Below are 17,066 nucleotides of genomic sequence, written 5' to 3'. Positions count from 1 at the left end.
AATTAGATTCAACTTCTCTGTTATTTTCCCCCGATTTATCCAACCTCCTGTTTTTGTTCCCCCTAGATTGTTTGTCATGCTACCGCAGTTGCCCTCTTTTTAACAGCCACACTGGGTGGGTGGGGGGGGGGGGGCACGCTATACTGATGACTGAACTTGGTCTTAAAGATTACTGTGTGAATGTAACATTTCGCCCTGTGAAATGACTGAACTGGCCGTTGAAACCGGAAATGCGAGCGTTGCTATAAGGAGGTGTGTTATTAAATGGGTATCATGACGTTGAAGAATTGGCGCCCGGTGGGGTACACGTACTCTGTAACAGACCCGGTGGAACCCGGCCCGGTGGATTATTTCCCCCATATTATACACAGTAGAAATTTAGTCTCCCCGGTACCCAGCAAATATTTTGATTTTACCCTGCTATTCTTATGCTTCCCTAGTGACTGTGCGGTGTGAATTTTACATACCCAGCGTATTTTTGCAAACAAACAAAGAAAAAGAAAAAATACAACAACAACTACTGCAAAAGTCGAAAGCTGACGCCCGTTGATAAGAAATACTAGTAGGAGGAGTAAAAACAGCGGAATAAATTTGACCCATGTGACATATTGCATTTGTTAATCGATGCTATTTAAATCTTAAAAATAGAGTCGACCCTTTTTTTGCTGATTTCGACTGGCCGAAAACTACTAAATCGATGTTTTAATAGTTAAGTAAACCATCGCATATCCGGGATCAGGGGGGGGGGGGGGGGGGGAAGAAACGAGGTCTGGGACCGAGTAGCGATGCTCTCACAACTTGCAACGCGATCAATTCACGATGTAGTCAGCGGTATTTGGACGATGATGCAACAGGCAATATTTTCCCGCGAAATGGAAGCTTTGGCAATCTACCATGCCGTGGACTCACTTATTATAAAGGGGTTCAATTCTCTTAACTAAAATTCTAAAAGCAGTGTGTTTATCCGAAAATTTCGTCATCGTCGTGTAGTTTTGAGAACGAAGAATTTTGTGATGCCGTGCTTCTTTTCAGCGCCGAAATGCAAATGCTTATACCACAATTTTCAACTGGCCCACATGGGGATTGTAAATGAGGAAAAACAAAGAACGACCAAGTCAACAAACAACCTCGAAACAATAGGGCAAGAACAATAGCTCCGAGCGGCGCAGGAATATTCGATCGCCACGTTTTCATTACCATTTTCGTGATGGTTTTATTTCATAACAAACACCACATATTGAGACCAAGAACCTTTGCACAGAAATTTTCGCTGCTCAGTTAAAGGCAAAACTTAGAAAGCCTTGTTTCATAACTACATAAAAGAAATAATCGAACTCTCTCACTGATCCTATGTTGTTATTGTTTTGGAAAGGTTCACAAAGAAAGGAGCTGCTCATGCGCCTTAAAGACATCCGCTGACTACCGCCCCGATGATTGCTTTGCAAGTTGTGAGAGCATCGCTCAGATTTCATATAAGAGAATGTATGGGAAGTTGCTTCCCCCCCCCCTGTCCGGGATTAACCCACTCTCTTTTCGATTTGAGTCTGTTCTGGAATTTACTGAAAAACGAACAAAGCTGCAGACTGAAAATTATAATTACCAAATCAAACATGTAAGCATTTTTTAATGCCAAACGACCTACCCAGTTAACCAATTCCGGTCAAGGGAACGCAGGAAATGGAATTTTGGAGAGTCCAATTTGAAAAATTTCCCGGGGAGCATGCCCCCGGACCACCCTAGAAGTTCCTGCCTTCGGTCCTCGTGTTTGCACCTTCGCCGCTCGCGTCCGTCAGATAAACCCTTAAATCTGGTACTTTGAAGAATTTAAAATGTTATCGAAAACCCTGACAGGGCCGTTACTACAGGCTGTTACTAGCAAGAGGCAAGACGAGGCACTTGCCTCGTCTTGATTTTAACAGACAGTTAAAAACAATATAGCATGATAAATTTTGCATTAACTGAAAAACTCGGAAAAAAATTCCGAGTACCAGATGGGATTTGAACCCACGACCCTCCGTGTTCTAGGGCGGATGCTCTACCACTGAGCTACTGGGACTCTGTGGCGAGCAAGGGTGAAATGTGGGTCTTGACTAGAACCGCATCACGCAGTCACATAGTCAAATCAGTACAAGTACACATACATAGGACTCATAACTGCATCGCGCAGTCACATTAAAGCATACTTGAGATGCAACCATCCCGCCGCCCAAGTGAGTCTTTATGTAGAAATATAGCATGATAAATTTTGCATTAACTGAAAAACTCGGAAAAAAATCCCGAGTACCAGATGGGATTTGAACCCACGACCCTCCGTGTTCTAGGACGGATGCTCTACCACTGAGCTACTGGGACTCTGTGGCGAGCAAGGGTGAAATGTGGGTCTTGACTAGAACCGCATCACGCAGTCACATAGTCAAATCAGTACAAGTACACATACATAGGACTCATAACTGCATCGCGCAGTCACATTAAAGCATACTTGAGATGCAACCATCCCGCCGCCCAAGTGAGTCTTTATGTAGAAATATAGCATGATAAATTTTGCATTAACTGAAAAACTCGGAAAAAAATTCCTAGTACCAGATGGGATTTGAACTCACGAGAAGGGGGTTCAAATCCCATCTGGTACTCGGAATTTAGGAGGATACCTAAACTTCGAGCCACAATCTGAGCCAGGATTCGAGCCAGGATTGACATTCGAGCTAGGATCCGAGCCAGGATCCGAGCCAGGATTCGAGCTAGTATCCGAGCTAGGATCTGAGCAAAAGATAATTAAGAATGGGACTAACTATTAAGCGCTCCGGTTAGCCTGAATGGCACTCCGGTTAGCCTAAATAGCGTTCGGTTAGCCTAACTAGCACCCTGGTTAGCCTAAATAGCGTTCGGTTAGCCTAACTAGCACTCTGGTTAGCCTAAATAGCGTTCGGTTAGCCTAACTACCACTCTGGTTAGCCTAAATAGCACTACGGTTAGCCTACTTTAGCTTGGGTTGCTTGCGGTTAGCTTTTATAATAGGGTTAGGATTTCTATCTGAAAAAAGGGTGGATCCTAGCTCTGATTCTAGCTCAGATCCTGGCTCGAATCCTGGCTCGGATCCTGGCTCGGATCCTGGCTCGAATCCTGGCTCGGATCCTGGCTCGGATCCTGGCTCGAATCCTGGCTCGAATCCTGGCTCGAATCCTGGCTCGGATCCTGGCTCGAATCCTGGCTCGACTCCTGGCTCGGATCCTAGCTCGAATCCTGGCTCGAATCCTGGCTTTATCATTAGTTTATTTCCTTCCACAGATCCTGTGTACACTAGCAGCCTTTTGTTCGCGGCCCAGTGCATTTTGTTCGTCGACGACATTTGCGAACACTTTTGTGTGATTATCGATTGGTCATCGATTGGCAACGGCCAATCGATGCCAATTAACTTTCTGTTAATCGATTGGTTTTCCGATGATCGATTTTCATCGATTGTTCAGGCCCTGAAATAAGGTATGTTGTTGCATTCTGGTTAACGTTGGGACTTTGAAGCCCTTTCTTAAGTATTAACGCATCCTGGCTCGAATCCTGGCTCGAATCCTGGCTCGAATCCTGGCTCGAATCCTGGCTCGGATCCTAGCTCGAATCCTGGCTCGAATCCTGGCTTTATCATTAGTTTATTTCCTTCCACAGATCCTGTGTACACTAGCAGCCTTTTGTTCGCGGCCCAGTGCATTTTGTTCGTCGACGACATTTGCGAACACTTTTGTGTGATTATCGATTGGTCATCGATTGGCAACGGCCAATCGATGCCAATTAACTTTCTGTTAATCGATTGGTTTTCCGATGATCGATTTTCATCGATTGTTCAGGCCCTGAAATAAGGTATGTTGTTGCATCCTGGTTAACGTTGGGACTTTGAAGCCCTTTCTTAAGTACTTACGCAAAACGTAGCAGTTTCTGGGTATCGGTGTGGTCTATAATATTGTATCGCGCGATTTATGGGTCAGGTCTGGAATTATCCTGTTCCAGGCGTTTGGTCAGTTGTGGAGCGGCGCGAAAAACGGGCGAGCGAAAAATACGAGGAGGGGTCCTTCCCATTTGTTCCACTCGCCGCTCTTCACGCTAATCCCGTTTTTCGGTTGCTGCCCAATAAACCAAATGCCATAAACAGGCCAGTCTGGAATAGGGTAGGGGAAAGGCAACATTTGATCTAAGATAGGGTAAGCGATTCATGGAGCGCGCCACACACCCTAGATTTCCCCCCGAGGGGGATTAGCACATTTTTAACGTCAGTAAATGCATAATACTTCTAATCAGTTCCTGTCAACATGGCCTTAAGGTCGCGGGGGACACCTTAGGCTCATCATTATGCATTTATTTAAAGCGTATGCACGAAGTACAACGACTCACATCGACAACTTTACGAGATATTTATGACTGGAGAAAAATATGGGCGCGTGCGCGTGATTTGTAAAAAATCCCTGTTTCTTTGATATTTTAACCAATTTAAAACAACACTTAGCGATATACGTTCATATAGATTGTAGGAAGTCTTTGAGCTTATTTTTATTTAAATTTGACTATTTCTGCAACTAGTGTACTCAGAGTAATCACAAAAATATTCGGCATAAACAATCGTGTCCTTTTTGAAAACGCATTGTTCTCACCATAAAAGCGTGGAATATAATTACCATAATTACATCTCTCCTTGGCAAAATGATCGTATTTAGGTCGGGACACCTTCGGAAATCTCAAAGTTTGGACTTTTCCGACAATTTTGTGGCTGAGAATACAGCGCGGATACAGAACTTCATGACTTGCCACTGCAGATAGGTAAACTATGAATACTGTAGTGTGTCATAACAGAAGCGGAATTTTAAAAGAGCGCTTTTAGAAAGAGGTAGAAGACATTAAATTCAAATTTGCGCATTTAAACCGACATAACTTGCTGGCAAACTTTAAATTAAAAAATCCGCTTCTGTTATGACACTCTAGAGGTATTGACTAATTAGTTTTTGTCAAAATCGCAGTGTGCTGTCTTCTACTCGTTCCGCAAACTCTGCCACAAAATCATGTTTTTCCCAATTTGGCACTAACGAGGCTATAACATCGCCGTAAAATGCAATCTACCAAATAAAAGATGACATTCACAATCTTTCATCATTTCTTTATGTCTCTGTAAATTTTGAGCTTAATCGCACCCATAACAGCCGAGAAATAAGCGTTTTAAAAGATGCAGGTCAAGCAAAATTTCCCTTCATGAATTTATTCATGCTGTTGGTATCCCCCGCGACCTTAAGACTCACCGACATTTAAATTCAGCGTAGTGAAACTAAGGGTAGTGAAACTCAAGTGAACTGTCAGTGATTCCCCGACCAGTGACTGCCTTTTCAGAGGCTTTTCCAAAAGACAGCCGAGCGCGGAGAGCGACCTGATGAGCTGGTAACGAGCGCGGAGACCTGTTTTTGGTTATTGCGTAATCAAATCACAGTTGCGTGACTAATTACACAAATGAGAAACCACAGACATTTACATACTGTTCAGTATAGTTGTGTGTTTAACATCCAGTCTTGCGTTAAATTGTAGAGCTTGCTATAACCATGGCGAGTTCTCCCGTCTTTCAAGTAACAGAAGGTGAATGGACATCTGAAACATTCATCAATATTTTGGGCTCAAAAATTCCGGCATTTTTCACTTCCGATCCTCAGTTGCTTTGCGACTTGATCTCGAATTTTCAGACGAAGCCGGATGACGTTTTCGTGGCCACATACCCCAAGTCAGGTGGGTAAAATTAACATGTCCTGTGTAAAATCACATCAGAGACAATTTTATTAAAACAGTTAGCGTTGAACTAGTAACCAAATCGTTGCGCGTGTTTAAGGTAGAACGCTAAAGACCCCCAAACTCGACCAATTTGAAAGTGGCTTTTCTTTGTTGTCATTGTTTAGACAGGTTGTTTTTTCAGAATTCAACCGATGAACACTGCTCATGTGACTGCTTATCACTAGTTATCGCACAGGTAGCCCGAGCTCAGTATGTGAGTGTTGTTTTCACATTACAGCGCGCAATTTTGGAGATGTACGCACGGAAATTTTGAAATTTAGGGTCTCGGAAATGCCATCTCCTGTTTTTTTCTGCGGAGCATTTTCAATAAATCATACGGAGTAAAATGCAGTAGAAAGTTGTTTATTTTAACCATTTCTCTAGTGTTTTCTGTTACGAAAAGAAAAAACAAAAACAACGCACACAGGTCACGAGCAAATTGCGAGGCGTCGAGCCTTAAGACGGGCAAACTCGTCCGTTACCACACGTAAATATCCACGTTCTTGTGTTTATGTATATGAAGGATTGCTAGGGAGCTTAATCTTTTGTCCGTCATCGTACTTCGCAGAGGAGATTTAAGTCTTTCCATGCTACTGAAGCTACGTTCGGAAGTGCATGTTGACACAGGATAAGTTAACAATGTTACGAGAGCAACATATACACCGAAATAAAATTGGGAGTTTGCGTGGTCAAGAATCTCAACCAAAGTCTGTAGCGTCACATATCGGATCCATGCCGCTCCATTTGTGCTTCCATCTTGTGACTTCGGTTTTAAACTCATCCTCATAGATTCCCATGGTATAGTTACCTCTCCTTCAAGAATACCTGGAGAAACTGGCGAGGCTGACCGTGAAGGAGGGGTACATGAGGCCCTTTTTTTCTATTTTTACTTACCACTCAAATGCATCTTGCCATTAATTAGTAGCCAGCACTGAATGATCAATGCTTGGATAAAAGAAATAAAAACGCTACTATAATGTGACAAATTTTAAATTATCAGCCAGCAAATTTATAAATTAATGAGAAAAAACGTTTTTAGGCAATTCCAAAAAACAAAACAAATTTTTCTCAGATGTCAGCTGTACGCACGGGCGTTCGTGCGAATATGGACGCTACGCCCCTGCAAAATAGCGACAGTCAACTCGAAGTTGATAGTTAGTCACGCATCGTTGCAAGAGATTGTGTGTGGGCGTTGTTATCACATTAATTTAAAAATACCGTGATGAAATAGGGACAGTTCTTTATAAGAGACTGCATGGAAAATATTCCTGTTCTTCAGGTGATAAATGTAGGAAATTAGCAAAAACGTTTTCCTTCGAACTCACCTAAGTTGTCTTCTTGCCGTTTTTTGTGAAATTAATGTGTCGCGAAAATTTCATGTAATAAGGTAAATCAACCCCGAAAACTCGAAACACGGCTAGCTCGAAATAGAATTCCCGCTAGCTCGAACTGTTTTTCGTTTCCCTTCAGAGTTACCGGGGTTCAGCTTCTACTGCATGCCAAACCGGAAACGAGAATCGAACGACTTTGAACGTGGCCAATAGAGCATTTGTAATCGAATCCAATTGGAGTCAATCCGTCAGTGGATTGACTCAAAAATTAGCTATATACTAAAATTAATTTAAGATAATTTCATTTAGGTACAACCTGGGTTCAAGAAATTGTCTGGCAGATATTTAACAAAGGACAAGTCAGAAGCAGCCATATTTTGCAGAAGGTTCCATTTCTAGAAATGGTAACCAGTACAAGAGTTCCCCAAGCAGTAGCTGACGTCAACGCTCTGCCAAGCCCTCGCATTTTGAAGACCCACCTTCCTTTCCACACTACACCTAAAAGTGCAACTGAAGACACCAAGTGTAAATATATTTACATCGCTCGCAATCCAAAGGATGTTGCAGTATCTTTTTTTAAATTCGCGACAGCATTGAAGAGCGTTGGAAATGGATATAATGGGCCATGGGAATTTTATGCCAAGTTATTTGTAGAAGGAAATGGTAAGTTTGTTTATTCATTCAGTCCTTACCCAAGGATTTAATGTGCTCAGCCAAATTTTTTTTTCTTTCCTTGATCTTCCCGTCTTGATTTATTTTTGCTGACCCGTCTCGTTTGCTTTCACTCTATGCTCCCCCTCGCGCCCTATACTGAGGCTCTTAATGGGATTACGCCAATAAAAGGTTTATACAAAGATATGTTATTCACCAAAATTTCAGCCTCCGACGTGCGCTATAACCCTACGAAATCTTTCCCAAAACTCGACAACTGAACGACGCCATGTTGGAGCTGGTAATGTATGCGTGACGACAAAGAGCTCAGCCTGAAGTTTGGCGGGAAAATTGAAATACTCAAAACTCCTTGTTTCTTCGTAGTGGCTTTTGTTTGTTAAAATGCCTGTTTGTGCAACTCCATTTTGCTCAAACAGAGCTCCAAGAAATACAAAAAGCAAGGAGTTTCCCCCGGGGGCGGGGAGTTTCCACTATTAAAATTTTCCCGCCAAACTTCAGGCTGTGCTCTTTGACGTCACGCATATATTACCAGCTCCGCGATGGCGGCGTTCAGTTATCGAGTTTTGGGAAAGATTTCGTAGGGTTAAAGCGAGCGTTGGAGGCTGAAATTTTGGTAAATAACATATCTTTTTGTAAACTTTTTATTGGCGTAAAGAAAATAAATGGCCATTCCGGAGTGAACTTCTCCTTTAACCGTTAGCAGCAACCTCGTTCCCAGGGCTTTTCCCTTGGCGATTTGGCACGGGCGGGTAGGCCTTTCTCGATTATGCTAGTAAAACTGGCATTTAATGCTACTAGAAATTCTCGCATAAAGCTAAAAAAATGCTAAAATAATGCCTGATTTCTTTAAAAAATGCCACTTGAATTCCAAAGAATGCTTTGTTTTATTTCTAACAAAACGTACAAACTCCCTCTGCATTTAATCGTCCCTCTTACATTATATGCTCATATCAACAACAGGTGATACTTAATAATTGTTTGTTTATAAAAAAAAAATATTTAAAAAAAATAAAAAATATATATTTTTAAAAAAATTAAAAAAACACACACAAGTAACACAACACACGTAAACAAGTAACACAACGCACAAACAGTCGAAACAGACAGAAAACAATCAAATTAAGTAATCAAAATTGTGAAACTTTAGGATTATTTATCCTTCTGAGTTCTGAGAGCTGAAATCTGGATCACAGTCATGAAAAATGACAGAAAATGCTAGCAATTCTTTTTCAAGAAAAAACGAAAAAAAAAATGCTCGTTTTCCCAAAAAAATGCCGAAAAAAATGCTAGCATAATCGAGAAAGGCCTACGGGCGGGAAATCGCCAAGGGAAAAGCCCTGAGAACGAGGTTGCGTTAGCCGCAATATGGCCAAAAAATTTAATTTTTTTTAATTTAGCCGAAAGACAAAAAAAACCGTAACGACTGTACCAGAATGTTTGACCAAGGGCATTTGACCTGGAATTTAACCGCCTTGCGGAAATTAGCGGCACAATAATTTTAAATAATTGGCTCGATAACTTTATCAACCAAGAATAATCTTAAGACCTCAAAATATGTTTCAACAATGTAAATTAACTTTTACCTTTTACACTAGTGGAAATTAATTTTTAACTTTTTACTGAAAACAATGGTAATTAATGTTCAACTCTTACGGAAAGAAATTATCTGCAAAGAAATTTAAGTTACCACCGTCTCGGTGACGTGGGAGGCCCTTTGGCCTAATGGTTAGCGCGCTCGGCTCCGAGTCGAACGGCCCGGGTTCAAGACCTGGTCGGGGCGCTGCGTTGTCTTCTTGGGCAAGACACTTTACTCTCACAGTGCCTCTCTCCACCCAGATGTATAAATGGGTACCGGCGAATTTACTGCTGGGGGGTAACCCTGCGATGGACTAGCATTCCAGGGTAGCAATACTCCTAGTAGTCGCTTAATGCTACGGAAACCGGGATAAGTTCCAGCTGTATGGGCCACTTAGGCTCGGACACATACTTTTTTTTTTACCTTTACCGTCTCGGAGACGCGTCTCAATTTTTCTCAAGTGGCAAACGATAAGAAGTACTTTAGGAATAATCAAGTTTTGACGATTAATTTGTTTAATCATGTTTTTGTTTCATACAGTGACTTGGAATTTCTGGAATGACCATGTTCTGGGATGGTGGAAGCACAAAGATGACTCCAATGTCTTGTTTCTTAAGTATGAAGATTTACAAAAGGTTTGTTGCAGTGAAGCCTGCATTTTGGCCTCATCCAGACTCTTAGTTTGGAGAACACACTGTGTTTTGTTGTTTTCCTCAAGTGCAAGCGCGTTCCAAACGTTCAGTTAGTGACAGCGAGAGCCTGAAACTGGACGGTTCTGCATTTTTTATTCTGTTACCCATTTTCTTGGCATAGCCCTTATCGTTTCTCTTAGCCGGCGAAGCCTTATCACGAAAAACGAAGGGCTCTGGGGACATAATATTTTGAATTAATTCGATTTTTTTTATTGGCTGTTTGAAACAAAGAATTCTCAAACTGAAGTAAAAAAACGTGTCCTCTACTTATCTGAAGGTCTGGATCAGCCACTGCACTGAGTCAATCGCATACTTACACACGGATCCATAGTTTCAGACTTCCGGTCCAAATTCAAAGGAAAAGTGAGCACTCATTAAGTCAGACCATTGTTAAACATCGCAAAACACAATAGCCTGACTTAATGAGTCTCACTTTTCTTTTGAATTTGGACCGAAAGTCTGAAACTCTGGATCCGTGTATTGGCATTTCTCTTGATAACTTAACAACTTATGCAACTGATCAGAAAGATTCTGTTTGATAAAAGCTCATAAAAGCAATGATTCTTTCTCCAATAGGATCTGCTTTCCCATGTCAGAATGATCGCCAACTTCCTCAACAAGCCACTGTCAGATGATCTCATCAGTCGCATTGCTGAACAGTGCACTTTCAGTGGAATGAAGAAAAATCCTGAAAGTTACGCGATAAAGAACGAAGAGGGCGAATCATCGCTGCTTCGAAAGGGCGTGGTCGGAGACTGGAAGAATTACTTCACTCCAGAGTTGAATGAGAGATTCGAGAAGGAAGTGTTGGCAAAATTGAAAGGAAGTGGATTAGAATTTGATTTTGAGGTATAGAAGACATTTGTCAGGACAATGAACTGTCCAAAATGAATGTAATAATTAAATTTTTAGTTAAACTGTAAACGATTAAACTTACTGGATCTGTCAAAAAAGTGATATTAGAAAATAAAGCATGTGGAAAGAATGATAACAGAAATTTTACGCACCGTATTTTAACGTGCTATATAAGAAAAACATTCATTTGTTCGAAATTATGAATATATGGGCCGAATCGCACTAGCGGACAAATTTTGTAACAATTGATAGATTTCATCATTAACGTGTCACTTGTCACAGAAAACAAGTGCGAGTGCGTTTTTTGAGACCTAGAACTTGTCCAACATTTCAGGAAAACAAAGAAGCAGTTGTCTTATGATTGGTCCGCGTTGCACGCGCGATAGATGTTGTCAAACAATTGCAAAAACAAGTGCGAACGACTTGTTGGACAAGGGCAAATTTTGTCAAAACGGACAAATCATCAAAGGGGCCGAAGTCCTGCCTCAAGGCAGGACTTTTTATGACAAGTCGCATTCCCATGCCCCTCGTAATGCCAGATAACAATACGTTGTTGATTGGCTATTGTGTTTGGCCCAAATTGCACCGAAAAACAACACGCACTCAAAAGTTGTTGGGATAGTATGCACCGTGATGTGGCTCTCACTATCGTAATCCAGCCGCAAAATCTTTTCGCGAGAGGCAAAGCATATTTATAAGTGTAGTGTTTCGGCCAAATGTAAGCTAAGAATGAGAAAAGAAAAAGTTATCTTGAGACGACTCATTATTCTACTGCATGAGAACGCGTACTTTAAATGCCAATTGTTTTAGATTTTTTACCGCGTTGTACTGCATATTTGATGTTTGCCCAAGACGGCCGTGCTGAGAAATGTACAGGGATGGCAGAAGCACGTGCAGAGCTATTGTACTAATAATTACACCTTTTGTTTTCTTCAAAATGTCTCTGACTTGTCGCGACAATTTTGTTTTTGTAAAAAATGTTATGACATTTAAAACTTGTCCGCTAGTGCGATTCGGCCCTATGTTATCATATATTTGAACTGCGGATAAAGAATAAATGAAGAGAAGATCCTCGCAGTTATGAACACAACCTAAGTAGTTGCGAAAAGAAAGCCTGAAAAAATTAGGCTTGCCGGGACTCGAACCCTGATCTCTGCGATACCGGTGCAGCGCTCTAACCAATTGAGCTAACAAGCCAACTGGGAGCTGCTAATTAAATTGGTTCGTAATATACCTGGGTATATTACAAATATTACGAACCAATTTAATGATTAGCTCCCAGTTGGCTTATTAGCTCAACTGGTTAAAACACTGCACCGGTATCGCAGAGGTCAAGGGTTCGAGTCCCGACAAGCCTGATTTTTTTCAATTCAGGCTTTCTTTTCGCAGCTGCTTAAGTTGTGTTCATATAACTGCGAGGATTTTCTCTTCATTTATTCATTCGTTCATTCATTCATTCGTCCGTCAGTTAAACGAGATTGATTTGTTTTAAGAAATATCTTACTTAAAATGTTTAAGAAAGAGTTTCAGAGCTTCTTGCTCTCCAAATTTTCTGGAGGGCACACCCCCAGAACCTCCTAGCAAAATCTTGCCTCGTCTATGCCTAAAGAAAAATGGCGTGGATGTCGACATGATAATGTAATAAGTACCCCGGGTGAGACACAGTGTGACCCCATTTGAAAAATCCTAGCTACGAGCCTGCACTTATACGACTCAACTGATTTATCTTTGCTTCTCACCTCGGCAAAAGATGAAGTTGTGGAAAGAATGTTGATGGGGACAACTGACAAAAACAGTTCCTTCGTCAGTTTATAATTAGCCACTATAAAGCAGCCACTTTTGGGGAAGGGGATAATGGAAAACAATAGAAAACCCCTCATTTCTGACAACTGACTGGCCATTTTTTTCTCGAATAAACCTATTAAAAACACAGCCGAAAATAAGTCGACCCAGTGAGACACTGGCCAGGATTTCAAGTGGAGATTGATGGAGGTTCGAAAACGTTCCACAATGTGGCAGTTCTATCAACCTTGCAGTTTCACATTTCATGTTTTTCATTTGTTGGCTGATTAGGTCTTCCACAGGAGGATACCTAAACTTCGAGCCAGGATCCGAGCCAGGATTCGAGCCAGGATTCGAGCTAGGATCCGAGCCAGGATCCGAGCCAGGATTCGAGCCAGGATTCGAGCTAGGATCCGAGCTAGGATCTGAGCAAAAGATAATTAAGAATGGGATTAACTATTAAGCGCTCCGGTTAGCCTGAATGGCACTCCGGTTAGCCTAAATAGCGTTCGGTTAGCCTAACTAGCACTCTGGTTAGCCTAAATAGCGTTCTGTTAGCCTAACTAGCACTCTGGTTAGCCTAAATAGCGTTCGGTTAGCCTAACTAGCACTCTGGTTAGCCTAAATAGCGTTCGGTTAACCTAACTAGCACTCTGGTTAGCGTAAATAGCACTACGGTTAGCCTACTTTAGCTTGGGTTGCTTGCGGTTAGCTTTTATAATAGGGTTAGGATTTCTATCTGAAAAAAGGGTGGATCCTAGCTCTGATTCTAGCTCAGATCCTGGCTCGAATCCTGGCTCGGATCCTGGCTCGGATCCTAAAAAATGATTTTCATTTGTTGGCTGATTAGGTCTTCCACAGGAGGATACCTAAACTTCGAGCCAGGATCCGAGCCAGGATCCTGGCTCTCCTTCCACAGATCCTGTGTACACTAGCAGCCTTTTGTTCGCGGCCCAGTGCATTTTGTTCGTCGACGACATTTGCGAACACTTTTGTGTGATTATCGATTGGTCATCGATTGGCAACGGCCAATCGATGCCAATTAACTTTCTGTTAATCGATTGGTTCTCCGATGATCGATTTTCATCGATTGTTCAGGCCCTGAAATAAGGTATGTTGTTGCATTCTGGTTAACGTTGGGACTTTGAAGCCCTTTCTTAAGTATTTACGCAAAACGTAGCAGTTTCTGGGTATCGGTGTGATCTATAATATTGTATCGCGCTATTTATGGGTCAGAGTCTGGAATTATGCTGTTCCAGGCGTTTGGTCAGTTGTAGAGCGGCGCGAAAAACGGGCGAGCGAAAAATACGAGGAGGGGTCCTTCCCATTTTTTTCCACTCGCCGCTCTTCGCGCTAATCCCGTTTTTCGGTTCCTGCCCAATAAACCAAATGCGATAAACAGGCCAGTCTGGAATAGGGTAGGGGAAAGGCAACATTTGATCTAAGATAGGGTAAGCGATTCATGGAGCGCGCCACACACCCTAGAGTCCCTTCCCCCCCCCCCCCCGAGGGGGGATTAGCAAATTTTTAACGTCAGTAAATGCATAATACTTCTAATCAGTTCCTGTCAACATGGCCTTAAGACTCACCGACATTTAAATTCAGCGTAGTGAAACTAAGGGTAGTGAAACTCAAGTGAACTGTCAGTGATTCCCCGACCAGTGACTGCCTTTTCAGAGGCTTTTCCAAAAGACAGCCGAGCGCGGAGCGCGACCTGATAAGCTGGTAACGAGCGCGGAGACTTGTTTTTGGTTATTGCGTAATCAAATCACAGTTGCGTGACTTATTACACAAATGAGAAACCACAGACATTTACATACTGTTCAGTATAGTTGTGTGTTTAACATCCAGTCTTGCGTTCAATTGTAGAGATTGCTATAACCATGGCGAGTTCTCCCATCTCTCAAGTAACAGAAGGTGAATGGACATCTGAAAAATTCATCAATATTTTGGGCTCAAAAATTCCGGCATTTTTCACTTCCGATCCTCAGTTGCTTTGCGACTTGATCTCGAATTTTCAGACGAAGCCGGATGATGTTTTCGTGGCCACATACCCCAAGTCAGGTGAGTAAAATTAACAAGTCCTGTGTAAAATCACATCAGAGACAATTTAATTAAAACAGTTAGCGATCGATGAACTAGTAACCAAATCGTTGCGCGTGTTTAAGGTAGAACGCTTAAGACCCCCAAACTCTGCCAATTTGAAAGTGGCTTTTCTTTGTTGTCATTGTTTAGACATGTTGCTTTTTTTAGAATTCAACCGATGAACACTGCTCATGTGACTGCTTATCACTAGTTATCGCACAGGTAGCCCGAGCTCAGTATGTGAGTGTTGTAAATAATAAAGATGGTAAATTTTTTTAAGCTCGGTAATAATAATGAAGATGAAGTGTTCAACATGACTCGAGCATGGGACAAAGAAAAATTCTGAGTCCCCGACGGGAATCGAACCCATGGCCTCCCAGATACCGGTCGTGCGCTCTAACCAACTGAGCTACGAGAGACTCGTTGTGAGATGGGCCATTTTACTAGGTTGATAAGTGACACGCGTCCTGCATACTGCTAGGATCAGCAATGTCGAATTCATCAAGTTTGTAGTAATTTTTTTTTTACCGAGCTTAAAAAAAAAATTACCATCTTTATTATTTACTACAAACTTGATGAATTCGACATTGCTGATCCTAGCAGTATGCAGGACGCGTGTCACTTATCAACCTAGTAAAATGGCCCAGCTCACAACGAGTCTCTCGTAGCTCAGTTGGTTAGAGCGCCCAACCGGTATCTGGGAGGCCATGGGTTCGATTCCCGTCGGGGACTCAGAATTTTTCTTTGTCCCATGCTCGAGTCATGTTGAACACTTCATCTTCATTATGTGAGTGTTGTTTTCACATAACAAAATAGCGACAGTCAACTCGAAGTTAATAGTTAGTCACGCATCGTTGCAAGAGATCGTGTGTGGGCGTTGTTATCACATTAAATACCGTGATGAAATAGGCACAGTTCTTTATAAGAGACTGCATGGAAAATATTACTGTTCTTATAAATGTAGAAAATTAGCAAAAAGTTTTCCTTCGAACTCACCTAAGTTGTCTTCTTGCCGTTTTTTGTGAAATTAATGTGTCGCGAAAATTTCATGTAATAAGGTAAATCAACCCCGAAAACTCGAAACCCCGCTAGCTCGAACTAGAATCCCCGTTAGCTCGAACTGTTTTTCGTTTCCCTTCAAAGTTACCCGGGGTTCAGCTTCTACTGCCAAACCGGAAACGAGAATCGAACGACTTTGAGCGTGGCCAATTGAGCATTTGTAATCGAATCCAATTGGAGTCAATCCGTCAGTAGATTGACTTAAAAATTAGTTATATACTAAAATTTATTTAACATATTTAGGTACAACCTGGGTTCAAGAAATTGTCTGGCAGATATTTAACGAAGGGCAAGTCAGAAGCAGCCCTATTTTGCACAAGGTTCCATTTCTAGAAATGGCAATCAGTAAAGTTCCCCAAGCTGACGTCAATACTCTGCCAAGCCCTCGCATTTTGAAGACCCACCTTCCTTACCATACTACACCTAAAAGTGCAACTGAAGACACCAAGTGTAAATATATCTACGTCGCTCGCAATCCAAAGGATGTTGCAGTATCATTTTTTAAATTCGCGACAGTATTGAAGAGCTTTGGAAATGGGTTTAATGGGCCATGGGAATTTTATGCCAAGTTATTTGTAGAAGGAAATGATGAGTTTGTTTATGCATTCAGTCCTTATGAGTCTAGAAAACAGACTGACATTTGTATTCTACTTACTAATCTCGATACATTTCTTGTAATGTTAGTCGGGAGCATTTAACCCTTTGACACCCAAATTTTCCCAAAAAAACGCTTTTTTTAGCCGCTAAACTGAAATTTTGGTACTATGGTCTTGAATTTACCTCAACTTTGCTAAAGAAGCACTTTTTTTACACTTCAGCAACATTTTGATAAAGATTCTGTGTAAAAACGTACAATATTTCACTTTGGTGCATGCGCATAAGCCAAAATTTGGACCTTTTTTTTTGTTTTTTTTTTGTTTAGCTGAACCGTTCCAAATTTTTTTTTTGCCCCTTTTGCTTCATTGCATTGAAAAACACTGAAAAGGGGACCTTGACCAATTACAGGTGTACTGGCCTGTTTAAGTAACGATTTTGCACCAAAAATGGGTTGTGCTTTTCTTTGATTAGCTCTGTCAGAATGCAACCGATATTCAAAATGAACAGTCCTGTAGAAAGGTCGATCCATGCTCTGTCAGATTCTTATCACGAAATTCCACTGACGTGCTTATTGATGACGTCACAAGTGAATTAATGACTGCACCTCCAAATAGCGCCTGAATGCGC

At 41.6% G+C, this 17,066-nt stretch overlaps 2 protein-coding genes and 1 non-coding gene across 3 annotated transcripts; 2 read left to right on the top strand and 1 right to left on the bottom strand.

Annotated features, from left to right (window-relative positions):
• Positions 1-2,279: 2,279 nt before the first annotated feature.
• Positions 2,280-2,352, bottom strand: Trnal-uag (transfer RNA leucine (anticodon UAG)). The gene has a single exon. It is a non-coding gene; the product is annotated as a tRNA-Leu (tRNA).
• A 3,194-nt stretch (positions 2,353-5,546) lies between these two features.
• On the top strand, positions 5,547-11,938 carry LOC144651281 (sulfotransferase 1C4-like). The gene is made up of 4 exons (XM_078511213.1): positions 5,547-5,748; positions 7,431-7,784; positions 9,910-10,004; positions 10,638-11,938. The coding sequence occupies exons 1-4, from the start codon at positions 5,568-5,570 to the stop codon at positions 10,914-10,916; spliced, it is 909 nt and encodes a 302-aa protein (XP_078367339.1). The 5' UTR covers positions 5,547-5,567; the 3' UTR covers positions 10,917-11,938.
• Positions 11,939-14,509: 2,571 nt separating this feature from the next.
• On the top strand, positions 14,510-16,540 carry LOC144651368 (sulfotransferase 1C4-like). Its single transcript, XM_078511303.1, has 2 exons — positions 14,510-14,762; positions 16,086-16,540. The coding sequence occupies exons 1-2, from the start codon at positions 14,582-14,584 to the stop codon at positions 16,538-16,540; spliced, it is 636 nt and encodes a 211-aa protein (XP_078367429.1). The 5' UTR covers positions 14,510-14,581.
• The last annotated feature ends 526 nt before the right edge of the window (positions 16,541-17,066 follow it).

This window comes from Oculina patagonica, chromosome 4 (genome assembly GCF_052425735.1).
Source record: "Oculina patagonica isolate OP01 chromosome 4, crgOcupat, whole genome shotgun sequence".
Lineage (NCBI taxonomy): Eukaryota > Metazoa > Cnidaria > Anthozoa > Scleractinia > Oculinidae > Oculina > Oculina patagonica.
This window is presented reverse-complemented; position numbering and strand designations above follow the sequence as displayed.

Coding starts and splice junctions, on each gene's coding strand:
- LOC144651281 (XM_078511213.1), top strand. CDS start 5,568: ATGGCGAGTTCTCCCGTCTTTCAAGTAACAGAAGGTGAATGGACATCT. Junction 7,785..9,909: donor GTTATTTGTAGAAGGAAATG/GTAAGTTTGTTT, acceptor TGTTTCATACAG/TGACTTGGAATTTCTGGAAT. Junction 10,005..10,637: donor AGTATGAAGATTTACAAAAG/GTTTGTTGCAGT, acceptor TTTCTCCAATAG/GATCTGCTTTCCCATGTCAG.
- LOC144651368 (XM_078511303.1), top strand. CDS start 14,582: ATGGCGAGTTCTCCCATCTCTCAAGTAACAGAAGGTGAATGGACATCT. Junction 14,763..16,085: donor GGCCACATACCCCAAGTCAG/GTGAGTAAAATT, acceptor TAACATATTTAG/GTACAACCTGGGTTCAAGAA.